This window comes from Tenrec ecaudatus, chromosome 4 (genome assembly GCF_050624435.1).
Source record: "Tenrec ecaudatus isolate mTenEca1 chromosome 4, mTenEca1.hap1, whole genome shotgun sequence".
NCBI lineage: Eukaryota > Metazoa > Chordata > Mammalia > Afrosoricida > Tenrecidae > Tenrec > Tenrec ecaudatus.
Genome location: NC_134533.1, coordinates 17277940 through 17304172, shown reverse-complemented (window position 1 = coordinate 17304172; position 26233 = coordinate 17277940). Strand labels below are relative to the sequence as shown.

The window sequence follows — 26233 nt, the reverse complement described above, 5'->3', positions numbered from 1 at the left end:
ACGCTGCTCAGTCCTGCACTAACCCAACAATCAGTTTCAGATTCGACTGGTGTGATCCCTGGGAGTTTCACTGGCTGACTTTTCAAAGTAGATCACCAGGCCTTTCTCCCTGGTCCTTCTTAATCAGAAAGCTCCACTGAAACTTGTTCAAGCATCAGAGCAACTCGCAAACCTCCATGACAATGGGGGTGCTGCACACGAGGGGGATTGGCCGAGAGCGGAACTGGAATTTCCCGCACGGAAGATGAGTTCTACCAACCAGCCACCCCTGCCCTCCTTATCCAGACTGTTGGGTGCCCACTAAATGGCAAGCTCCCTCTAGTTGGGGGAAAGGGTGTTGGGTGTGGTCTTCTGCCTGGGAAAGGCCCAGCCTAGTACCATGGGGATGGTGGGGACTGATGTGCTTCAGGAAAGGCTGGCAGCTGGAGCAAAGGGCTATGGCAGCAGCCTGTTGCTGAATGAAATCTAAACTTGTGAAACCTCTGGGTTGCTAATTTCCTCATTTCAAAGAGCAGTTGGAAGACGTTGCAGGTGGAGAGGCTCTCGGGGCACCCTCTGAGAGCTGGCCCAAAGTCCATCTTCCCCAAATCATCTGAGGCTCCCCAAGGATGTGTTCTCTAAACTCTTGGTGAATCAAGGTTTTTTGTTGTTTTGGGGTTTTTTTAATGTACCAAGTGTAGTGGGTTTTGGGTGGCATTGGGCTGCTAACTGCAAAGTCAGCAGCGGTTCAAAGCCACTAGGGAGGAAGACGAGGCTTTCCACTCCCATAGAAAAATCAGTCCTAGAATCCCACGGGGTCGATTCTGTTCTGTCCTATAGGATTGCTAAGTTGGTACAAGCTTGACAGCGGTGCATCTGGTTTGTTTTTTAACTGTTGCTGCATGCCATCAAGTTGACACTAACTCATGGGGACCCCAGAGGACAACGTAGATCTGCCCTGCGGGGTTTCCAAGGTTGTCGATCTTTACAGAAGCAGCTTCTTCCCCTTCTCTCCCCCAGAACAGCTCATGGGTCCTGGCCACCAGCCTTTGTGTGAGCAGTCCACTGCTTACCTCTCACGCCACCAGGACTTCTTAATAGCACTTTGATTCCGATGCGATTCACTCTCCATGCGAGTCGTCCATTTAAAGCATGCATTTCCCTGGTTTTCAGGAGATTCACAGAATTGTGGCCACCGTCACCACAATCAATTGTAGAAAATCCCCATCGCCCCTCCAAAGGAGATCCATTAGCAGTCTCACTCCACTCCCTCCTTCCAGCCCTCTCGGCAGGCAACCACTAATCTACTTCCTGTCTCCAGGGACTTGCCCATTCTGAGCCTTTCTTATAAATGGACCCATTCAGCACAGTTCATTGTGAGTGCCTTCTTCTGCCCGGCATGCCATGTTCCAGGTCCGACCGTGGTGCAGGGCTCCCTTGTGATGCCTGAGGGACGCTCCCTCGGGGGGCATGCCGCCACCTTCTGGTGTTCCGTCAGTGGACAGGCACTGGCATCCCCTGGCATTCAGATATTAAAGACGGCCGTGACCCCAAGTACATACATATGTCAAGCCGACTTATTTTCCCATCCTCACGACAGCTAGGAGACCTGCCTGCGGCTCCTACTGGGCCACACACAAGCAAGTAGCAAAAACCTGGGATGAACAAAAGGGAGCGCCCATACTTTTCCCAACCGAAAGGTTGGTGGTTTGAATCTACCCAGAGCTGCGGTTCTCAACATGTGGGCGTCGAACAACTCTTTCACAGGGGCCGCCAGATTCATAACAGTAGCAAAATGACAGTGATGAAGTAGCAAGGGAAATAATTTTATGGTTGGGGGGTCACCACCATGAGGAACTGCATGAAAGGGTCACGGCATGAGGATGGTTGAGAACCACTGACCCAGAGGATCTTCGTGAGAAAGACCTGGCGGTGGATTTCCACGAATAATACAACCAGGAGAAGAAGCCCTAGGGGACAGCTTGAGCCTGGGGTGGGGGGTGGGGTGTCACTATGAGTTAGAGTCTACTGGACAGTCCACTGAACATCCCTTAACAAAAAACTCTGTGTGCAGCATCAAGACCCATATCTGCATGCCCCGTCCTTGCTTGCCAAATGACTCCCAGGCCAGACAGGAAGGCAGCCACTCAGTCCCTCAGCGCTCGTTCCACCCAAACTGGCACCAGGTGGGTGGTAGCACTCTTTAGTCACCGGGCCAGGTGGAACCCAGACCCTGTCTTCCTGGGACTCCCAACCCAGCCAAGGAGGTTGGCACGTGAGAAGGCATGTGCTGGTCCCCAGGAAGAGCATGGCCAGTGTTGGTGCCATGGGGCTGCTGGAGGGCCAGGGGAAGGTCCCCAGAGCAGGAGGCACTTTGGGCAGGACCCCAGAGGACCAGATGGATTTCCCAAGCAGGGATTGGGTGAGTCATGCCTCCCTGCCAAGGTCTCAGGGTGTCTACAGACACAGAGGCCAGGAGTGTTGGGGGTGTTTGGTCCACAGTAATGGGTGGATGATGGTTGTCCTCCAGGAGGTGGGGCAATGAAGAGGGCTGGGTAGAAGTGGGGACCACACTCCTGAGAGCTTTGTGTGTCATCCTAGAATCTGGGCTTTTTCTTTGGGGCAGCAGAGAACCTACAGGGTTCAAGAACAAGGCATTCTTGGAGAGTGGAAAGGGTTAATGTGCTCAGCCACGAACCAGGTAATGGAAGGCTTGAGTCCACCCAGCGGTGCCTCAGAAAAAAGGTCTGGTTATCTGCTTCCAAAATACCAGCCCTTTGTATGGAGTAGTTCTACTCTAACACGTGTGGGTTGGCCAGAAATCAGCTGATTCCAAACCGCACGTGGAAAACAGAATCGAAGCTACGTGAACTCTGGTGTCCATCTGCAGAGCCTGGCTCCTAGGTCTCCGGAAGCCTGGCCTGGTCATCCCACAAGAACGAGGAGGAGTTGTACCTCAGACCTCAGAACCCATGCCCAGACGCCCCATCCTCACATCCTCTGCTCAGAACGGTGGTCAGTGCTAGTCAGCACCATGGGTGGATGCATGAACAGGTAGGTGAATAAATGAACTGCCTGCCAGCCCCTCCCTCCTCTTGTGGAGTCCCTTTCCTGGGCTGGTGGCATCAGACACTTGGGGTGTTCACTTTCCCACCTCACTCAACTCCTTTCCCTCCCCTTCTACCCTGCAGGCAGGATTCAGCACCCAGCGTGCTCGCACCCCCCTCCCCCGAGCCCCCACCTCTGTGCTGTTCGGCTCCGCCTCCTGCACATTCACAGCCGCCCTCAGCACGCACGGAGATGATGAGCCTCACTTTGCAGGTGAAGGAATTGTGACTCGGAGCAGTCTAAGCACTTGCCAGCTGCTAAGTGGAGTGAGGAGAGGGTGTGGGTGTCCGGGAGGAGGTTAAGGGCATAGTGAGAAAGAGGGGGTAAAGGGAGGGGCTCTTGGGGGTGGGGCATCTCTAAGCCTGAGTTCCAGGACCTTTCAGGGATGACTGCTCATGCCCCACCCAAAAGGTTGCTGAAGCTAGATTCCCAGCCTCACCCCACCCCCACTGCTGCTGCACCTCCCAGAGACGTGGCTTCTCATTCAGACCCACAATCACTCACACATCCCAGGACCAAAGTGGAGGCAGAAGTGACTCAAAGGCACTTCATTTTTCTATAAAATCATTTCCTAGAGGGAAAAAGCAAAGCCCCTTTTAAATACCCAGAATAAACAGCCACCCCTTGAAGAGGCAAATATCCCAAAGTAGGCTCATCAAAGTCCTTGACCAAGCAGCTCGGCTGATCCCCACGGCCCATTGGCTGGTCGGACTCTGATGTCAGTTCTTAACTCCCAGCACAGGTACCTGGGAGAGAAGCTCCAGCAGTCTCATCTTACAGACGGCCAAACTGATGCCCACATCAGAGAGGGCCAACACCTTCCATCAATCATCGGGCCCCGGGACCTTGCCTGGTCCTGTGCCCTTCAGCCTCCTGCCAGTTTTCTAACCAAAGGCTGTCCCGTGGAGGGCGGGCAGGGCTGCCGCGGGTACCACCTCTACATTCAGGGTGGTCCAGCTGAGGCCCGCCACCACCCACGCCTCAGTCGGCTGTGCTGTGGTAGCGGTTTGCGTTGCTGGAATGCGAAAAATGCCAGAATTCTACATGTCAGTGTGGACAGCTATAACGGGCAGGCTTCAGTGGGGCTGACAGCCTAAGAAAGGCCTGGCAATCTCTGACGGAAGATTAGCCAAGGGAAGCCCTAGGGAACCTCCGGAGTTCTCTTACTGAGGGAGTGGTGAAGGCGACTGCTGGTGTGGTGAGATGGATTGGCACAGGGCCTCAAGGGTGGACTGAGCCATGCCGGCAATGGTGAGGACGACACAGGACCAGGGGGTGGGTCAGTCTGTTGTATGTGGGGTCACTACATGGCACAGCTCCAAAGCAGCCATCTGGCATTGCAACGAACTTGCTCTTCACCTGGAAATGTACCTGGCGCAGGCACACAGGGACACCGACAGAAGCCGCGGGTGACATGTCCCCTTCCACCTCTGGCACATTCCCCTCCCTGCTGGGTCCACATGCACGTGCTAGGCTTTGGGTCCGGGGGATATCAAGCCGCGTGTGTGCTGAGGTTCTGCGCTCCCGGCCACAAGTCTGTACTGGCCATTCCGCGGCTTCCTTGTTTTTGTTGCTTTAAGAACTAGATCAGCTACTTAGACAGCAGCTGGGAGCTCTGGGAGGCAAACCGGTTCTGGGAAGCAACGTCTTTCTGGATACGGGGTCCTCCACGGCAGGGAGCGAGCAGAAGCACAAGGGGGGCTGTGGGCTAGGAGGCTGCAGAGCAGCCTCCTCTCTGAGCACGGCATTCCCGGTACACCAGGAAGGGGTGGACGAACGTCAGCAGGGTCACCAACAGCAGGGTCACGTTCACCTAGTGGAAGGAGTGGAGGGCGGGGTGGGGTAAATCCAAACCTCACAGAGTGGGCAGCACCAGGTGGGAGCTCTCCCAACAGAATCCTCTGGCCTCCTGGGTCGGTTGCTTTGCCTCTGCCTGGGGCCTGGTGCGCCCTGGGGTGGATCCCAGGTAGCTGGGCTGGGCGGACAGCCAAAGCCAAAGCCGGCCAGAGGCTGCCAAGTCAGAAGGCACCTCCCAGCCCCACTACACTTGAGGAACAAGACCAATGAGCTGCCTGCACAGGGGGAAGTTCCTATGGGGACCCCACCAGGCCAGGTCTTTGGGCGCCTCCTCATGGGACCCCTTGGAAATGCTCCTAGGTGACCCTCGCTGGCTTAATACTCCCCCACCGCCACCCAGAGGCCGGCCAGGGTACTCACATAAAGCGGATCGTCCCCAAGGGGTCCTTTGACGAGGGCGAAGAGGGGGAACTGGAGTAGCGACACAATGGCCGACAACGCCATCACCAGCCCGTAGAGCTTCCCAAAGTGCTCAGAAGGAAAACTAGAGGGAGACCGCCAGGGCTTCCAGTGAGCTTCATCAAGGGTCGCCCGCTCACGCCCCAACCACCCGATCCAGGCCTATCCCCCTACACCCCTTAAGTCCTCACACCCCCACCCCCTCCTCGGCCTGGACCCTGAAACCACAGAATTTGGCAAAGGCACTGTGCGGAGCCCTGGGGAGATGGAAGGGACTCACTGAGCCCCAGGGAGCCCGCCACAGAAGGGAAAGGCACAGACAGAGCAGGACATGCCTGCCAGTGTGTGCCCCGCAGCAGGGGAGCAAGAAGAGAAATACGGAACGAAACCGGCTTTCCCAGAGGCTGGGGCAGAAGTGGCACCGGGCTTTGGAGGGTGAACAGGAGTTCCCTGGCAGACAGCAAGAGGCCAGTGGGATGGTGGAGGCAAAGGCTCAGGGCGTGAGCACTCCGTTTCCACCTCCGGGCATCCTCCCTTTCTAGACCTGCTGCCACATCCCTATCGCCCTCACCTGACCGCCTCCACGCCCACCTGCACCTCCCATTTGCGCCACCTCCAGCGCACGCCCCTCCCACAGCGTGCCCACCTGCACCTCCCATTTGTGCCACCTCCAGCTCACGCCCCTCCCACAGCGTGTCTGCCGTGGCACTTACGCGAGAGTGAGGAACGCTGCGTTGCCCCCATAGAGGAAGGACCGGCTGATCACCTGCAGGATGAAGGTGAGGTACTGTAGGGGGAGGAGGGGGACTGATGCACAGAGGGCAAAGGCCAAGCACAGCAGGGCCGTCAGGGCCAGCGAGGGCACTGTCGAGCAGAGGGCCACCACCGAGGCCGAGGAACCTGTACCGGGTGAGAGAAGAGGCTGTTGGGGGCGAGCATGAACGGAGGACCAGCAGGGAGAAACCTGGGAAAGCGGACGGCTGACAGCCATGCTCTAATCTTCCTGGACCAACCAGGAAAGTCGGGACGCTACCTAAGGCGAATGGGATTCCGTGCCGGGGACAGAGAAGCCAGATCAATGCAGGCCCAGGGCCAGAGGTGGCTTGAAACCTGTCAGTTACATTAAAGCGAGTGAGACTTCCAGAGAGAGCACCCCAAGAGCAGGGGGGCCGGCACCCCAGGAGCAGGGGGGAGACGCATTCATTCCGCCCCTGTCCCACCTGGATTTCAGCAGGTTCAGTCAATGAGGGGCTATTCTTCTAGCTACTCAAGGCTGAAAGGATGCCAGAAATCGAAACTCGCCACTCTGCCACCCTAATGAAAGAAGGCGTCTCCCGGCATTGATCATCCGCGGCTGCTGACATCATTAGGCAGCCAGCTGATGGGAAACTAACGGATGGCTGGAGCTGGCCCTGGCTGGAACCTGCCCACCGATCAATCCCCACGGCGTAAGAGGCAAAGCAAAAGGTACCAGGGGCCTGGTGGGACACCAGCAGTGGCCCACAGCTCCATTTAGAGATGACACTTGCAGGGAGGGGGTGGGGAGTGATCCGGATTCCCGCCCCCCCCCCCACAAGCAGCTCATCTGCCTGTTTACAGGAAACAATCAAAGACTTCTCAAGAGGACCGCCAGATCCCTCCCATGGGACGAGAATGACAAACTCAATAGGACCAATCCAAGGCCCAGCTTCCTCAGCACTTAACTGACCAGGAGAATGGAGGGAGGCGGCTAGAGACCTTGAATGAGATCAAAGGCATGAGAGCCACAGACTGGGTGGGGGGTGGGGGGTGGGGAGGGTGTAGTTGAGACAAGCGCCAGGTGGCACTGTGGGGCAGACTCTGGACTGTTAACCACTGGATGGGCTGCAAGCCACCAGCCACTGTTGGTGGGGCCTTTGAGGGGTGATTATCGATCGACGCTGTTAAGAAATTACTGTTATTTTTTGAGAGGTTGATCAGGACATTGGGTTGTGAGAGGTGGTGGTGGCGGTGGTGGTGGTGGTGGTAGCTGCCAACAAGCGAACCCTCAACTCATGGAGGCACCCAGTACAACCCAGGCGAATGCTGAGCAAACTGGAGTTTCCCAACGATGGCAGTCGACTTCCAAGAACCAGGCAAGGATTGCCTTGCAGATCACAGCCGCCTGGTCGGCAGCCCCTGGGGGGTGGCTCTGGGCAGGGTGGCATTCCTTCCATTGCCGTGAGTTGAGGGGGATGGGGCCGCAGCGGACCACAACAGCTCCTGGCTAGATGAATGCCCGGCAAGAACAAAGCAGGTGGGGAAGAAAGGAACCACCTCTCCATGGCAGTCCCCGATGGTCTGGGGCCCGGGTCGCACCTGTCCGTGCTTCCTTCTGGTACTTCTGCTTGAGCCGGTCCATGAGCAGGCCATTCCAGGGGGCACACAGCACCCCAAAGAACTGAGTAATGGCAAAGGCGTTGGTGTAGGTGCTGACTGTGGAGGGCAGAGAGCAAGGGGGAGGGATGAGCAGATAACTTCCAGAGGACTCCCCCAGGCTGCCAGGCCCTGCCTGGCCCCCCTCCTGCCGGCCTCAGAGCCCAATCTCTGTGTCCCACCACATACCTAGCTTCCCGTCCTTATCGGCCAGCTTGGTCAGCAGGGAGTTGAGCGTGCCGATGAAGAAGTAATGCCACAGCTGTATCACCGACAGCCACACCAGGTGCCAGGCAAAACGCCAAGAGAAGGCATAGTACCAGAAGGTGCGGGGCTCCTGCCGCTGGCCCGGCCTGGGGTCCTCTGAAGACAGTGAGGGGCAGAGGGCAGGGCTTGATTTAGCAGGGAGGACTGAGCACCAAGCTTATCTCGCAGCCTCTACCACAACTCAACGGCATGGTCCCCCAGCTGTCCCTACCCAGCCTTTGATCCCACCCACCCCCTTCTCTGCCTGCTGAAAGTCTGATCTTTCACACCCGGATCCAAAGAGAGGGGCAGATCTCGGCGCCACAAACCCAATGCTGCCGTAAAGCCAGTGACTCGGAGTCTTTGATTTCCCAGCGCGCACGCATGTTTACACTCTGCTGTCGTCTGGTGCTCCTGCAGCAGTGCAGGAATACGCTGGACACGTGGCTTGCATGGCCAAGGAGTGACACAGACATGAAGTCAGCACGTGCCACTGGGAAAATGGTGCCGACAGACTTGCTCCGTGGAGGCTTGCCATAGGCCTCTGATTTATAAATCACATGGTACCTACAGTGCCCCCAGGTGGCATAGTGGTTACACAGTGCGCTACTAACAGCAAGGTCAGCAGTTCGAAACCACCAGTTGCTCCAGGAGGAGGCGGTGGCTTTCTGCTCCAGTAAAGAGGGAGCGTCTCAGAAACTTACAGGGCAGTTGTCCCATAGAGTTAGGGTCACCATGAATCGGAATGGACTCCACAGCAGTGAGTTCAAGTCTGGGGTGACCTCAGGACTGGAGCACATGAGCCAGACAATGCAGTGGAAACACAGGAAGAGGGTGGGCCGGAGGCAAACGTTGGAAAGGAGACTTAGGCAGTGAGGGGAGTGGGGGGGATGTGTCAGAGGAGCGAGGAGATGGGACAGAGAGGGTGGGAGTAGCTGAGAGCTTGGCTTCAGTGTCCCTGCCTAGGTGAGGAGGTTGACAAGATGACCCCAAGGTCTTTTCTCAGCCTGCCTTGCTCGGCTATCAAGTCCCCTAGCAACTCTGAGGGGAGATGGGCGGCTGGGCTGAGCTCACCATCCTTCAGGGACAGAAGCTCCTTGGACTGCTGCTCCGTCTTCCTGGACTCAACTATTTCCTTCTCCTTGGCGCCACATCCAGAGCACAAGCTACGGAGACAAAAGTTCCACCAACCCGGCCCCAGAAATGTGAACTGAGCCCAAGACTCAGGCAGGGGGTCGGGGTAGGGCAGTGCAAAGGATCGTGACTCACATGGGAACCAGTCGGGGTGTGTATGTATATTTCTCTCTCTCTCTCTCTCTCTCTCTCTCTCACACACACACACACACACACACACACACACACGGGAACCGGTCAGGGTGTATATGTGTATTTATCTCTCTCTCTCTCTCTCTCTCACACACACACACACACACACACACACGGGAACCGGTCAGGGTGTATATGTATATTTCTTTCTCTCTCTCTCTCTCTCTCTCTCTCTCTCTCTCTCACACACACACACACACACACACACAATCTCTTTCTCTGTGTGTGTCTGTGTTGTGAGTGCTGGTTGCAACCCAGACCAATTGAAATCAGAAGGCCTGGGGGTGGGAACCAGCTTTTGTTTTAAAGCTGTGCAAGGCGGCTTTGTTGGTTCGGTGGTAGAATTCTTGCCCATCATGCCCAAGACCTGTGTTCAATTCCTACCCGTGCGCCTGAGTGCACCCCAAGAGGTCAGTGGAGATGCCCTTGTGTGTTCTGAGGAGCATTTAGCGGGGCTTCCAGACTCGGAAGACAGGCCTGGCAATCTACCTCTGAAAATCAGCCAATGAAAGCCTACCGATCACAATGATTGGAGCTGCAGTGGCTTGTGAGGACGGCACAGGGCCGGGCCTCGCTTCGCTCTGCTGTGCAGAGTACAGGAACTGCTGGAAATGCCAAGAGTCAAAAGGCCTGGGTGGAAATCCCAGCTGTCGGAATACGGCTCCGACTCAAGTGCCCGTTTCTCCCCTTTGGAAATTGGAAATTAGGATATCCTGTGAAGTGGATTACATCCACTTGTGCTGCTCATCTTAAAATCGGCAGTTCCAAAGCACTAGCTAATCTTTGGGAGAAAGACGAGGCTTTCTGCTCCCGTAATTACAGCCTCAGAAACCCACAGAGGTTTTCACTCCAGCCTATAGGGTCGCTGAGTCGGAATCAACCTGATGGATGGCAGTGAGTGTATCTTTGTGTTTCGACTCAAAGGGATAAGAGAGCCCTAGTGGGTTAAGCATTGGTCTGCGAACTGAAAGGTTGACGGTTCAAACCCACAGCCCATTTCGACTCAGGCAAAAAAGGAAGCTCCCTGCTCTTCCAAGGAGCCCTGGTGGCCTAGTGGGTGACCAGGTGGGCTGCTAACTAAAAGGTCAGCTGTTCAAAACCACCAGCTGCTCCGAGGGGGGAAAATGAGGCTTTCTGTTCTGGTAAAGATTCACAGCCTTGGAAGCCCTCTGGGCCCATCTCTTCTGTCCTGGGGGTGCGGGGCACGGCACTGTGAGGCTGAGAGGGCAGGACGGCAGTGGGAGGATCTCTGAAGATGATAGGGAGATGTGGGTGAGCCACTGACCTGCACCTGCCCTCCCTCTGCTCCTGGTCACTCCCTGCAGAGGTGGTCACCGCTCTTCCCACCCCCCATATCGCCACCCACTGAGGAGACCTGGGAAGACCTGGATCCCAGGGCCCTCAGGAACAGCTTCAGACCAATGGATGCAGCAGTGGCGGCAACACTGTGCTGACTCCTGGCTGGGACCTCAGGGAACCCTGCCTGTCCCTTCACTCCCTCCAGGTCCCGTAACCAACATGTGAACAAGCCCAAGCCATCTTACCCAGCCACCTGTCACTCAATCTGGGCAAACCTAATGAGTGATGCGCCCCACACACACACTAGCCAGACCCCGCTGACCCTCCAAAGGACCACAGACACAAGGTCAAGCCCTGCCAAGATCATCTACCTCATCTACCTCTGGCCCTGACCAGCACACCTTGACCACAGGCCAAAGCCGGAGGAGCCACAAGCACCAAACCAGCTGCTGTGTGTTGGCTGCGACTCCTGGCGGCCCCAAGCTCACAGGAGAAGCGGCACCCATGAGGGTCTCAAAGCTGTGATCTAGCAGAAGGCAACATCACCGGGCCTTTCTTCCGCAGTGCCTCTGGGTGGGCATGAACCGCCCCTTCGGATTTAGTCAAGTGCCACCCAGCGACTCCTCATGAAAAGCATCAGGTGCTGTGTTGCATTTCCAGCCAGTGTGAAGCCAGCCCTGCTGGTTTAGTGGCTCTGTGTGGGCTGTTAATGGCAAGGCCAGCATTTATAACCACCAGCCCCTAGGAGGGAGAAAGAGGGCCTTAGATGCCCGTAATAAAGAGTGACAGTCTCAGAAACTGGCAGTGTCTGCCCTGTCCTGTAGGGTCGCTAGGAATCAGCATCAACTTGATGGTGGGGAAGTTGGTGTGGGTTTGGAGAGTCAGCTCTTCAGCAATCACTGCTACAGCCCTGCTCTGGGTCTCCTGTCCTGTGACACGGCTCCTGTCCCTTGTCACCGTGTCCATCCACCCCTGCTTCCAGCCCTAGGCCAGTCTTGGCGCTTTGCCCACAATCACCAGGTCCCAGTCCTTACCCATAGCGGTAGCCGGGGGGCAGTGGGTAGGGGATGTGGCCCCTAGGCATCAGGAGGAACGTGCGTGCGACATGCCAGATGCTGCAGAAGGAGAGGAAGAGGAAGGAGGCCCTGAGGGAGACGCCTTTCTCGTGCAGGAGCTGTGGAGAAAATGGGGGGACGTGTGGGCATCAGAGGCAGGGACTGGAGCCCCACTCCGAAAGGCAAACCTGGCACAGACTCTGGCCCACCAGGCTGCCAGCTGATGAAGGCCACCTGGAACACACACTCCCCTTCACCCTCAGCTGAGGGCCCTGCCAGCGATGGGGCAGGCACCTCGACGCCCACCTTACGCCCTGGGCAGCCTCTGAGCATGGCTCCTCAGGCGGCTTCCAGCCCTGGGCCACTTCTTCAATGGCAGCAAAGTCCTTTTGTCCAAACACAATCGTGCACACAAATTCAACTTATGTCACAGTGATAGGGAGCTTCCCAGGCCACCCCTGCCCCCGCCCCTACTGGTGACCCACACAGACATCTGAGAGAAGCCCAAGCATCCCACAGGGTTGAACTTGGAATCCCTGAGGTGGCCCAATGTCCTCACACAGATGGTGACACGGAGGGCCAGGGAGTGCAGTGAGCTACCCAAGGTCAGAGCAGCAGACACAGGGCTGATTAAACAACTCCAGCACCTGCTGGGGTTTGGGGGTTGGTACCCAGGGGCAGGAGGGGGAACTTGGAAGGGGACCCCCGCACCAGGAGTAGAAAGCTTGAGGTACTGACCCTGGGTGTCGCCAAGCTAGGGTACTCATGGGTCCAAACTAGATACGCATCAGGCTTAGTGACTCCTATGTCTGCCATGGCCCACACTGTGTCAGCTGTCCCTGGCCTAACACACAGCCCAGACAGGGCAGCTTGGGGGTCAAGGACCCACACTTTTCCATTCCTTCCTTTCTGTCACCTTTCAAGTGTTAGTTTTTGTCCTCCAGCTTGCTCAAAACTCAAGTGCACTGCCATTGAGTCGACTCACGGCGACCCTGGAGGACAGGGTGGAACTACCCCTGTGGGTTTCCGAGACTGGAACTCAGGATGGGAGTGGGAAGCCCTGTCTCTCTCCCTCCCAGCAGCTGGCAGCTTCGAACCGTAGACCTTACGGATCGCAGCCCGACCCGTGACCACCACACTGCCGGGGCTCCTCGTCCTCCAGCTGACTGCCTCTATGTCACCTCAAGGCTGCCACAACCCCTGCTCTTCCACCTCCTCTAGCAGCCTTCAAAGAGGAGAGGTCAGAGGGGGCACCAGTAGCTCAGCCTTCCTTTTGTCTCCACTCTCTCCTTTGATCAGGGTGGATGATGCCCGCCTCAAGTCCTCTGGCCACACCCCCTTCATTTCATTAACCAGGACTAGGTCTCACGCCCGCCTCAACTCATCACCGACAAGAAGTCAGATGGTCACAGGTGGGTTGGCACTCGATTGTCCAGATGAAACTGTTAGCACCGAAGACAGTGAAATGACTATTGGGGGGGGGGATCTAGTATCATTAGTGTCAGTTGGGCCCCCTGCCTTTGCCCCTGCTACCCCAGCGAGCAACCTTCCACCGCCATGTCCACACCAGAAGCTCACAGCATTGGCCACCCATCCCAAAGGGGGTCCACTAGCGGGCCCTGGCCATGCCCCTTCCTTCAGCCTCTGCCCCCCCAATCCTAAGTAAGTGTGCAGACGGGGCTTAAGGGTTATGAGCTCCAACTTGAGAGCCAGACAGGGCCGGGTTCAGGTGCCAGCACGATGCTTGCTAGCTGTGGCTGGGTCCCGAGCAAGCCTCAGCTGAACCTCAGCCCTCCCTCTGGACCGCGGCGATCAGACAGGGCCTCGGGGTCGGTGGACATGTGGCCAGGCTAGTGTTACCTTGATGATAAGGAAGACGGCTGAGGAGGAGTCAAAGGCCCCATTGTAGAGAGTGATGATGGTGGAGCGATGTTTGCCAAACAGGTTCCCAACCTGGAGGACACATGACCAGCCTGAGTCACTTATTCATCCTCCCAATGCCCACACCCGCCCTCTGCCACAAGAGTTACAACCCTGGTTTGGGCAAGGCCCACCTGGTGCAGCCAATCATAGGAAAGAGCTACTTCTCCCTCCCATCCCTCTCCTCTCCCCCACCCCCTCCACCCCCAAGCCCAGGTGCCTGCTGTGAGGGAGGCTCGGGCTCGCACCTGCAGGTTGGTGATCAGAAACAGGATCCCACCCACGGTCAGCATGGGCATGGCCAGGAAGAGCAGCATGGCCGAGTCTGAAACCACCAGAGAGGGAGGTGAGGAAGGGTCGTTGTGCGTCACCCAGCACGCAGCCCCAAACTCTGACACGTGGTCCTCTTCCCTCCAGGAATCCCTGGCATCTGGGTCCCCATTCCAGAACTGAGCCAGAGAATCCCAAAGCCGCTGCTGTGGAATCCAGTCCAACTGGCGATGGCGTTGTGTGTTGCAGACGCAGTAGAACTGCCCTCCCTGGGTCGACTGTCACCTTTACAGAATAGACGAGCAGGCCTCCCCCTGCCCCCGGGGCAGGGCCCTGGGGCGGGTTCAAAGTCACGCATGCACCCACAGCAGTGCCTTCGCCAAGTCCTCTGTCCATGGTGCTTTGAGCAATTCGTCCATTCCAGGCACCGGGGTTGGCACTGGTGATGCAGGGTGAGCGAACCACATCCCTGCCCGGGAGATGCAGCCAGCAAACAAATCCTTTCAGCAGGGCCGGGAGATGGAGAGCCTTTGGTGAACTTATCTGTCCCAGACCACAGACTTCTGCTACTACCTTCATGACTCGGGCCACGGCGCACACGCCCATCTTCCGCAACAAAATGGTCTTCTTCAAAGGGTCTCCCCTGCCCCGCACCCCACCCTAAAGAAATCACTCTTTATGGGAAACTTTGTGTCACTACTGTCTATGAGAGTCCTTGTGATGCTTGGAAGGAACAGAAGAGAAACGCAATGAGAGGGAGACAAGATTCGCCCATGATAGCCAAACTTCCCCAGGCCCAAAGAAAGCTTGAAGCCTGCCCTTGCTGTGGAGGAGGGGATGGGGGTGTTGAGAGCAACGCTTGTGAACCTACCAACTCTCGGGCCCACTCCTATCCACTGAAGGAGCTACGGCCAACCACCTCCAGAAGCCCTGTCAGGTACGGATTTCAGATGAGTTTCACGGAGCCCGATTCGATGTTCGGTCTTTATAAGTTTGTCCACTGAAGGTCGCTTGAGCTTCCCAATGCAATCGGCTCACTGTGGCCTCAAAGCCCTGCACCGGTCTTCATGGGGTCTGGCTGCCACTGAGTAGATTGTGATTCACAGCGCCCCCAATGTGTGTGAGAATCAAACTGGGGTTTTCAGGGGCTGGTGTCTCAGAGGCTCACCAGGCCTTCCTAATGAGGGCATGTGCGGACTTGAACCCCCAGTTCCTCCATAGATAACCGAGTGAGCTCATTCACCTGTACTCAGTCTGTACTCAGGGCCTCCGTTTTCTCGGGGACGGGGGGGGGGGGCTGGGATGGGGAGGGTGCAGAGTAGGTGTTACTACTACTCAAGTGGTTCACAAACGCAGGTGCCGCTGCCTCCACCGCAGCCACTAAGAAACCGTGTACCAGCTTTTAGATGCCAGGGAGCCACTTTGATGCGGAGTGGTCGCAGATAATGGGCTGGGGGTGCCGGGCTCTCTCAGGAGCGCTGCTCAAAGACATGCTGCATCTGAGTCTGCCAAGGGCAAGGAGAGGCGACCGCCTGACAATGTTTGCTGTCAGGACAGGAAACCCCCCCCCCCACTAGTTATGGACTTTACTGTTCTAACCCCGAAATTAAGCCCCGTGGTCTGACACGAGGGCAGCGGAATAGAGGAAGGAACCTCAGGCCAGCATAACCCAAGCCAGAGGGTGGGAGATCGAGTCCCCAGCCCTTTTCACCAACTTTCTCTGGGGTCTCAAATAGCAGGTCCTTCTCTGGCCTTTATTTCCTCTTCTACCCACAGGAGGAGGAGCTCCGTGGCAGCGTGGTTAGGTCAGCAGTTTGAAACCACTATCCACTCCTCAGGAGAAAGATGAGGCTTTCTACTCCTAAAGAGTAAAGGTCTCAGAAACGCACGGGGGTAGTTGTATTCTGCCCTACAGGGTCACGATGAGCCAGCATCAACGCAATGCAGTGAGTTTGGGGAACTGGACCCAATGGGGAGGGATTGGGAGCAAACCAGACTGGAACTCCCAGACTACTCTGCGAAGTTTACTGATTTCAGCTTCTAAAGCATCAGCCCCCAGCTCCGGGCAATCCCAAGAAATATGGGATGAAGGGAATGGACTAAAAGTTGCCTGATCCTGCACCAGCCCCATGAGCAGTGGGTTGGATCACTGGGTTTTTCCTTGGCGTATTTTCAGGTGTAGACCACCAGGTCTTTCTTCCTAGTCTTAGTCAGAAAGCTCAGCTGAGACCTGTTCAGTCACAGCAACGCTGATAGCCAGCGGGCCCCCGGGCAGCCCCACACACTCCAGGTTCATCATCTGGCAAGGCAAGACTTCTAGCACCCAGCCCCCACAGTACCCTTGGGTTCTACAGATTAGTGAACTTAAAAGGAAAATTTCTGACAATGCTGTTGTCAACTTTTGCCTGCTGAGGTGAGACTTTCCAAAAGCAAAAAACTTTCATTCACATCGTTATTTCTTTTAAAATGTTTGGGGAGAGAGAGAACATTCACACACGCGAAAGGGAGGGCCCAATCTTGGGAAGCCATTCCGCTCTCTGAAGAGACTCTCCCTCACTGTCGGAATTTCCCAGCTGATGCAGACAATTCCAGCTCTCAAGGATTCTTTCCCACTCAGGCCAAAGCAGGCAATTCTCTGAATCACCACAGTGGGGCAGTGTTTCCCACCCACCACCTGCACCCAGCGCCCCCACCAGGTGCTCCAGAGCCCATTCCACCCCCACCCCTCCTCTGCCCCCCTCCCCCAGCGCTCACCTGCAGAAATGAAGGCTATGATGAGTGTGGCGGTGGTGTACAGAAATCTGAAAAAGAGAACAGTTAAGGGGGGGGGCGGGGGAGTTGTGTCAGGAAAAGAGAATCATGATGGGCAAACACAACTCTGCTTACCCCACCTCCACATTTGGCCTCTGACCCTACACCCTTCAGCCCCTGGCCAGGTGCAAGAAGCCGGAATGTGATCAAGCTGGGGACCTGACCTCGCCTCACAGACCCATGGCATCTTGCCCAGCCCACTCTGTGAAGAACGCTGAATTGTGCCCATGGGAACCTGTCCACAGATCAAGAGGCAGTCGTACCAAGACAACAAGGGCTGGGCTTAAGATCAGGAAATGCGTGTGTTGGGCAATCATCTGACAAGCTGGGCTCTATGCAGGATAACAGGAGAATGATGGGGCCATCGGCTCCTGTAAACAGTCCTGGGGGGAGCGGGGAGGGAGGGGAAAAATGGGGAGCTGATGCCAGGGGCTTATGTGGCGAGCAAATGTTTTGAGAATGATGAGGGTAATGAATGTGCAAATGTGCTTTACACGATTGATGTATGTATGGATTGTGATAAGTGGTACAAGCCCCTAATAAAATGATATAAATAAATAAATAATATGAGTGACAGTCCCAGAAACCCTGGGGGGGGGCGTTCTACCCTGTCCTCTAGGGGGCTCCAGGAGTCAGCACTGACCGGCTGGCAATGAGTCTGGTTTGGGTTGAGGAAGCTTACCACAATAGAGCGAGACTGGAGAGAGGCTCGCCCTTGCTCAGGGAAAGCACTTCGTGGGGAAGGCCCAAGGCTACGGCCTCGGAAAGGATCACAACGCAAAGAAATGAAAATAAAACCCCTCGCAGCTGGACCAACGGGCCGCATCATGACAAACGGAGAAAGCACTGAAGCTCTCCAAGACTTCATTTGGGTTGGAAATTGACTGTGGTGGCAACTGTACAGTTCTAGTTGCCATGATTGAAATATGGAATGATAGATGTATTAAATCCCAACTAATTAAAACAAAGATGTCCTTCTGTGTGGATCCACCGTCAACTCTTTTTGAAGCAGTAATGAAGAAATCAAAGGGAGGGAGGGGGAGAAAGGGGGAGGCCATCACAAGGTTGGCTATATAGCCCACCCCCCAGGGGGACAAATAACAGAAATGTAAGTGAAGGGAAACAAGGGACAGTGTGAGACACGAAATCACAACAATAATATATAGTTGACCAAGGATTCTGGAGGGTGGGGAAGGGAAGGGGAAAAAGAGGAGCTGATACAAGTAAAAAGAAAATGTTTTAGAAATGTTGATGGCAACATATGTACAAGTGTGCTTAATACAATTGAACGAGATGAGCCAGTCAGGGTGCAGTATAGCACTGATTAAACAGACAACTTTCCTCTAGTTCTTTAATGTCCCCCCACTACCACTATCATGACCCCAATTCTACCTCATAAATCTGGCTAGACCAGAGCATGTACACTGCTACAGATAAGAGCTCTCAACACAGGGAACCCAGGACAGATAAACCCCTCAGGACCGATATTGAGAGTAGAGATGCCAGGAGGGGAAGGGGAAGGGGGTAGAGGGGGACACCGATCACCATGATCTACATATACCCCCCTCCCAGGGAGACTGACAACAGAAACGTGGGTGAAGGGAGACATCAGTCAGTGTAAGACTAGAAGACATAATAATTTATACATTTCAAGGGTTCATGAGGGAGGGGGGGGGAAATGAGGAGCTGATACCAAGGGCTCAAATAGAAAGAAAATGTTTTGAAAATGAAGATGGCAGCATATGTACAAATGTGCTTGACACAATGGATGGATGGATGGATGGATGGATGGATGGATGGATGGATGGATGGATGGATGGATTGTGATAAGAGCTGTAAGAGCCCCCAATAAAATGAGTTAATAAAAAAAAAAGAAATCAAAGGGACTATTTTCACTGCCAGCAAGTCGATTCCAACTCTATAGGACTCTACAGAGGACCTGTAGGACAGGGTCGATCTGCCTCCGTGGGTTTCTGAGGCTGTAACTCTTTACAGGAGTAAAACGTCTCCTCGCTCCCCCTCAGAGCAGCTCGTGGTTTTGAACTGCTGATCTTGCGACTGACTGGTAGCTCAACACATAACCATCATACCACCTGGGCTCCTCCAAGGGCAAACCGGCTACAAAAGTCCTCTTTAGGTTGTTAAAAGGCAAAGATGTCACTTTGGTGACTAAGTTGTGCCTGACCCAAGAAAGGTATTTTCACATGCGTCATGCATGCCAAAGCTGGACGGTGAATACGGAAGACCAGAGAGGAAATGACGTATTTGAGTTATGGTGTAAAGGAATCCCGGATCTGCGGGAGTGGGGAGGGAGCCCTGGAACAGATTGTGAATGCACAACTCCTGTTAAAGTGATTTCACGCTGGGGGGAAGAAAGTTCTAAAAGTGAGATGGTAATAATTGTACAACTCTCCCTGATATGATTGAACAATTGAATTACTGAATTGTATAATATGGAAATTGTGTGCCAATAAAACTGTTCGGAAAAAAATAAAAAGGATGCAGACTCAAGGACGGATTGCCAGAAGGATCGACAACCCTCTCTTGGAAGAAATACAGCCAGAATGCTCTGAGAGGCGAGGATGGCAAGCGTCTGTCTATATTCTTTAGACATGTTATCAAGAGAGACCAGTCCCTGGAGAAGGACATCATACTTGGTAGGGAGTTCGTGAAAAAATGTTTTTTAAAAAGACCTTCAATGAGACAGACTGACACTGGTTGTTATTCATTGATTGCTATGATTCTAGACAGACTGGAAGGCACTTCACCCCCACCCTACCCCCGCCCTGTGACACACGTGGGCCACTCCCAGTCAATCAACTTAGCAGCATCTGGTTTGGCAATAGACTCCTTGCCCGCCACGGGAGAGATGTGGGTTCGATTCCCAGTCAATGCACCACTAGTGGTTGTAGGCAGCAACCACGTGTCTATCAGGGAAACGCTTGCTGGCTATTACCAGGTTTCAGCAGAGCTTCTATGCTAAGATAGTCTGGAGAGAAAGGCTTGGTGACCGAGCCCCTTCTGAGAAGTAGCCAAGGAAGCCCTATGGAGCCCAATGGTGGGACCACCAGCAGAACATGGGGCTGACACAGGACTGGGTAGCATGTCATTGTGGGGTCCATGGGGCCACGAGAGTAGAGGGCAAACCCAATGTCATCGGACGACAGAATAGCAAGGTCCAAGGCCAGTTCAGTGGCAGCTAACAAAGTCCAATGCTAGGGAGAAGACTTGAGCAGCGAGCTCAGTGAGGACATGATTTATGCAGGGGACAGGGCAGGGCTTATTAGCTAGGGGTAGCCCAGGTCCTAAAGTCCTGACTGGCCTAGAGAGGCCTTTGGTGGAGAACTGGGGGAGGAGTTGGTCTGCAAAATTCCTCTCTGCTGTGGGACCTCGGCACAGCAAGGCACCAACCTCTCTGAACCTCAGGAGTCTGACCTAGCAAAGGAAACGATTAGACGGATCTGACTCCAAGCTAAGGAGCCCTGGAAGGGCAGGGCTCAAGTGTTTGGCTGCTAACCGAAAGGTCAATGGTTCAAATCCACCAGCTGCTCTGTAGAAGGCAGCTGTGGCCATCAGTTTCCATAAAGAGGGATACCTTGGAAACTCTTTGGGGCCGCTCTATTCTGTCCTATAGGGTCACTGAGTCAGATGCAGAAGACGTAGTGAGTCCAACTCCAAGATGGAAGGTCTCAGAGTCCTCCTGCAGTTGAGTAAGCAGAGAGTGACCACAGCCATACCCTCACAGCGAAACTAAGAGCGGGAGGGAGAGGCAGAGGGAGGCAGGGAGGCAGAGGCCATAGGAGACTGAGGATGGGAGCGTAAGGGATTGGCTTTAGGGATTGGCTTTCCACAGGCCCGAGGTCCCTCCAGGATGTCTTGCTGACACTAACCTCTAGGAGGCCGCTCAGAGGGCGCCTGGCACGCCCAGTGCCCTATCAGCCCCTGGCAGGCCACCACATATCAGTGGTCCCCATGCAGCAGCATACTCTCTGAGTGTGCATCGCTCCTCACCCTGACTCTGCATGGGGGGGCCCCACTGGCCCCTTGCAGACCCAGAAGCCAAACCTGCTGCCCTCAATGTCAATGCTGACTCACAGTAACCCTAGACGACAGAGCGCAATGGCCCCTCGGGGTTGCCAAAGGCTGACAATCTTCCAGAAACAGACTGCCCCAGCTCTGGCCCTCAGCGTGACTGAGTGGTAGGTGTGAACCGCCAGCCTGCTGGTTAGCCGGTTAGCAGGCTTTAAGAGGTGTGTCATCAGAGCCTCTACTGCAGCGGTTCTCAACCTTCCTAACGCCGCGACCCTTTCATACAGTTCCTCATGTGGTGGTGACCCCCCAACCATAAAACTGTTTTCATTGCTACTTCTCACTGTCATTTTGCTGCTGTTATGGATCGGGCGACCCCTGTGAGAGGGTCGTTCGACCCCCAAAGACCCACAGGTTGAGAACTGCTGCTGTACAGACACACTACACACACACACATACTGAGACACCTCAGGACAGGATACACACATACATACACAAACACTGAAACACCTTAGGACAGGATGAACCCAGAGGAGACACACACACACACACACACACACTGAGACACCTCAGGACAGGATACACACATACATACACAAACACTGAAACACCTTAGGACAGGATGAACCCAGAGGAGACACACACACACACACACACACACACACTGAGACACCTCAGGACAGGATACACACATACATACACAAACACTGAAACACCTTAGGACAGGATGAACCCAGAGGAGACACACACATACACACACACACACACACACACAACACCTCAGGACACGATGACCCCGGACACACACACATACTCTGAAACACCTCAGGACAGAGTGACCCCAGAGGACATTAGGTTGGCTGGAATAAGTCAGTCACAAAAGGGCGTCCACTATTGTAAAAAGTCAGGATTTTCATAATTAAAAAAAAAAAGCCCCTCTCTTGTAACACTCCATGTTTTCGTGAACTCTGTGACGCCCTGTGGAGGAGCAGGATAAAGATTAAGCGTCTGAGGGAGGAGCAGGTAAGGGCCCGGCAGCCAAGGCAGGGAGCGGCCCTGCTGGTTTTCTGACTGTTAGGAACTCAGGCGCCAGGCCAGGCCTGGCCTCCCAGGAATTTAACGCCTTTCATGTCCAGTTTAGACTCGCTTCCCTGGAGCAGGGGAAGGAAGTGAGGACCAGGAAGCAGGATGTCAGGTGGGGAAAATTAATGTCAGAAATTCACACTGGGCAGCTCCGTCCTGTCCCATAAGGACATCGACTCAATGGCAGCGAGTTTGGTTTTTCATTTGTATTAGCCGGGAGTTGAACCAGCTTGTGAGAGTCCAGCCAGTCATCAAAAAAGACAAGGCACTTAAAGAAGCCGACCACCCCACCTGTCTTCCTCTGGAGGAACAGGCTGGAGGGTCCAAACCCCCAGGACTGTGGTGGGCATTGAAACTGGTTCTAGGGTGAGCCCGCACCTGGTGCAGAGCTTGGCCGGGATGTCCAGTGATTTGGCCCAAGTTCCCCTCAAAGCTGGGCTCCGGCAGTTTGAAAGATTCCTGTCGCCCACCTCTCTCCACGTAGGGCCTTGGGGGACTCACATGGCTAGGAGGCGGGCCACGGTGGTCTTGAACCGGTCAAAGATGTAGCCAGCAGGGAAGGTCATAAAGTTGTTCATGAAAGAGGCCAGCATGAAGATGAGCAAGAACTTCTGGTCCTGGGCTTCGAACCCTGAGGAGAGGAAGCAGGGTCTCAGGCACTCTCCCTCCCAGCTATCCCCCTTCCTACCAGGTGGGTGCCCAGCTGGAAGGAGAGACAGCCTCTTCCATCCCAGACAGCTTGCCTAGTGAATCGGCCCATCACCCCCTGGTCCCCATCCCAGCGACTCTTCAGAGGCTCCCTGAGTGGTGCAGAGCTGGTGCACAGTTACTAACTGAAAGGTTGGTGGTTCAAGCATACCTAGAGACTCTGAGGAAGCAAGGCCTGGAGATTTGCGCCTCCATAGATTAGGGCCAAGAGGACACTGCATGGTGACACTTGGAAGCACAGCTGAGTCCTAATCGACTCAAGGGCTGAATCCCTCGGGACCTGGCACTAGCCTTCCTAGGCAGAGTCCCTCCCTCTCACCCTAAAAAGGATGGCAGGGAAAGCAGGGGTGAAGCCCTTCCTCCCCCTGCCCACTGCCTGGAGCAAAATCAAAACTGGCCCATAGAGTTTCCAAGACTGCAATCCTTTGGTAACTTTGGTGACTTGAGTGGAAGCTTGCAAAGCACCCTGGCTTTCCATTCAACAATTCACACCCACTTTTTGACTTGACATTGATCGCAAAGTTCACCATGTCACGGCCCTCTTCCTGGATACCCTGTGTCCACTGGTCCTTCTTTCCCATCCCTTCCAGCCCGCTGCGGTCTGTCTCAGAGCAAATGCTGTGTGTGCGTGTGTGTTCCCCTGGTGTTAACGTTCACCTGATGGCCCTGTGTCCTGTAGAAGTCCTGGTGGGTGGCATAGTGGTTACCAGTTGGCCTACTAGCTGCAAGGTCAGCAATTCGGAACCTCCAGCCTCTCCCAGGGAGAGAGACAAGACTGGGCCTCCTACTCCCATCCAGAATGAGCAGTCTCGGAAACTCATTCTACCTCGTCCCATAGGGTCACTGTGAATCGGCACTGACTCCATGGCAGGCAGCGAGTTTGTTTTTTCGTGTGGATTGTTAGCTGAAAATTGAACCAGCTGATGTGAATTCAGCCAGTCATCAATGAGGCAAGGCTGTAAAGCAGCCGACTGCCATAGCAGTCTTCCTCGTGAGGAACAGGCTGGAGAGTCCAAGCCACTAGCCTTTTGGCTAACCACTGCACCACCAGGGCTGCAGCCTCAGATGCTCAGGACAATTCCTCATCCCTACCTACCCTCGCCAGCCTGCTCCGTGGCGTTGCCCAGGTCCAACAGCTCAGCAGTGGTTTTATTCAGGTCCTCAAAGTAGCCCTCCCTTTTGAAGACAAACACCAGCGAGGTCCAGCCGAAGAGAACCCCGGCAAAGCCCAGGCATTCAAGCAGACCGGACAGCAAAGTGGCCACTCGAAGGGCCTGGCCTGACACCTCCATGGCTCCAGGTGACGCAGGCCCTTAAATTCCACTTCTTCCCACCTCCCGGAATGACCACAGAGCTGCAATTCTTGTCCTCTACGTGCTTGGAAAACTCCCTCTGTGGAGTCCTTTGCTGTGGGCAGCTCCGTGGCTCTGGCTACTTCAGGATTGGGCAGGAGCCACTGGTGGACAGTTGTCAGGATTCTGAAAAATAAGGAAGGCAGAGGCGGCTTGGAACAGGATTGTGGGGAAGGTAGAAGGGGATTGTGGGAACGGTAGAGGATTGTGGGAAAAGAACAGGACAAAGGGGTCTTTGAGGGAACAGAAGGCCAGGCTGCTGGCCTCTCAGCTGGAGGAGGCCAGCCGTTGGAAACAGCTGCAAGAAGCATCCCCAACCGAGTGTCCATCACTGGCACCTGGTCGGGAAATACGTGCACACACAAGCTGGGCAGCTGAGAACACAGTTCTGACAGGCAAGCTCAGGAAGACTGGGGGCCGGAACAGGTAGGTAGAGAGCTGGTTCGGTGCCGAGGAAGGCAGGTCTGACCATGTATTTCCGAAAAACCAGCCACTGAATACCTTGCAGAGTACAGCCCTTTTCTGAGGCAGGCAGCGAGGTTGCCATGAGTCAGAATCAACGCAACAGTAACTGGGTTGGTTTGGGCCAACCTCAAGTTCAGATGAGCTGACCCAGAGTGACACGGGCAGCGGGTGGCAAAGCTGGAACTTTGGACTGTAACCCTTGAGGGCCGCCCTCTGCAATTACAAACCAACAAACAGACCCACCAGGCTCCTGCGGAGCAGCGCGTATGTTGTGCCAAATTCTCACAAGAGGCTGGCAGAGCGTGCGGTTGGATGGATTCGGTTTCCTGCAACCCCGAGAGTCCCCGTTCGGTTCAATATTAACCTGCCCAAAGTCACCCAGTGCCCAAAGTCACGGCCAGCCCCAGAGGGTAAGGTCCAGAGCCAGGGATGGCTGGGGACCGCCGCCAGACCCATCAGCTTCCAGGGGGGCCAGTCCCGAGGCCGCCCCGCGCAGCAGTCCCCGCGGGTCCCCCACCGGGACCCCCGGCCCGCGCCCCGGGGACCTCCCCGCGCGCCCCGCCCGCGTCCTACCGCGCCGCAGCTGCCGCCTTTTGGATTCGCGCCGGCGGCCGGCAGCTCCTTCCCGCCAGTCCGGAAAGGGCCGGGACCGCTGCTCCCCACCCTCCCCGCTCACTTCCTCATGCTGCACGCCCCTCGGCCCGCTCCCACCGCCCCTGCACCCCTCGGGCCCCGGCCCCCGCCTCCCCTCGCCCCTGCCCCGCCTCTCCCGCCGCGCCCCACCGGTCCCTTCCCGCCAAGTGGGCGCCATTCGCCCTCTTACCGTCCGCTCCGCGCCGGCCCGGAACCCCAACCCCTCCCCGAGCCGCGGAAACTGGGACCCCCGCCCCCCCAGGCGGACTTTTCACCAGCCAGCCTCCCTTCTTTTCACCCCCCACCCAAGGACCCCCGCTGATTGATCGCTCCCTGCCGCGACCCCAGCGCCGGCTCTGAGAGTCCCAGCCAGACCGCGCTGATTAAGTATTCATTCCTCGCCCCATTTTTTATTAATCAAAGAGCCAACTAATTGCCCCGCCGGCTTCTGATCTGCCGGAGCTGGCCGCTGTCACCAGCTGTGTGGCTCTCTGAGCCAGCCAGCCGGCATCGCCCTGGGCCCGAGAGGCTGGATCCCCTCCTAAGCTCACCTGCAGGGAGAGCTCCGTGAATAGGAGAGCCTGCAGACCCCCCTGGGACGGGAACTCAGCCCTTCCTAGCCCAGTCCCCTCCTTAAAAAGAAGCCATGGAGGCAGGAGCTCAGTCACCCTGAGCGCCAGGCGTGAGCGACAGGCCAGCCGCGATTACACAGACACATGCACTCACCAGTCACTCCGTTGGAGGGATTTGCCTCACAGGTACCATGAGGACCAAGGCTCCAAACCCCCAAGCCAGCTGCTGCTCAGTCCGTGTCACCTCGTGGCCACCGCATGTCAAAAGGCAGCTGCCTCCGTGGGTGTGGCTTGGTACCTTTGCCTGAGGATTCTGACTCATAGCAACTCCAAGTGACACAGAAGGGCCGCCCCCTGTGAAGTTTTCTAAACTGCTGGGAAAAACAGCCTGGTCTTCCTCCACAGAGCCAGCCAGCCTTTCCTACCGCAGCACTTAACCGCTGCACCACCAAGCCTCTATACTGATCGTTTGTGGTTGGCGGGCCGCAGAGTAGAATGGCATTCTGCGGGGTGTCCGCCACTGTGACTTTGTAGGAGCAGATGGCCAGACCACTAAGCCTCTGTTCTGAGGCCTCTGTGGCTGGTGTTGAACTGCCAACCGTCCCATTCATGGCCAGACGTCCATTTATACCACGCAGGGACTCCCAGGAGCGGACAGGTCCAGGCTGTGGTGCTGGGGGCTCCATTTCATTCCTCTAGCTCTGGGTGGGGGCTGACCGCAAAGGGA

General features: G+C 55.6%; 1 protein-coding gene across 1 annotated transcript; it reads right to left on the bottom strand.

The window, feature by feature from the left end:
• Nucleotides 1-3682: 3682 nt before the first annotated feature.
• SLC43A3 (solute carrier family 43 member 3) lies at nucleotides 3683-25759 on the bottom strand. The gene is made up of 13 exons (XM_075548115.1): nucleotides 25661-25759; nucleotides 23581-23962; nucleotides 22278-22407; nucleotides 16608-16654; nucleotides 13832-13908; nucleotides 13524-13616; nucleotides 11643-11782; nucleotides 9058-9149; nucleotides 7927-8100; nucleotides 7681-7797; nucleotides 6057-6243; nucleotides 5305-5428; nucleotides 3683-4900 (listed from the first exon to the last, which is right to left on the bottom strand). Exons 2-13 carry the CDS (start codon nucleotides 23774-23776, stop codon nucleotides 4796-4798), a joined length of 1482 nt encoding a protein of 493 aa, XP_075404230.1. The 5' UTR covers nucleotides 23777-23962; nucleotides 25661-25759; the 3' UTR covers nucleotides 3683-4795.
• Between the last annotated feature and the right edge of the window lie 474 nt (nucleotides 25760-26233).

Coding starts and splice junctions, on each gene's coding strand:
- SLC43A3 (XM_075548115.1), bottom strand. CDS start 23,776: ATGGAGGTGTCAGGCCAGGCCCTTCGAGTGGCCACTTTGCTGTCCGGT. Junction 13,617..13,831: donor TTCTGATCACCAACCTGCAG/GTGCGAGCCCGA, acceptor TGTGTCCTCCAG/GTTGGGAACCTGTTTGGCAA. Junction 4,901..5,304: donor TTGGGGACGATCCGCTTTAT/GTGAGTACCCTG, acceptor TCCTTCCACTAG/GTGAACGTGACCCTGCTGTT.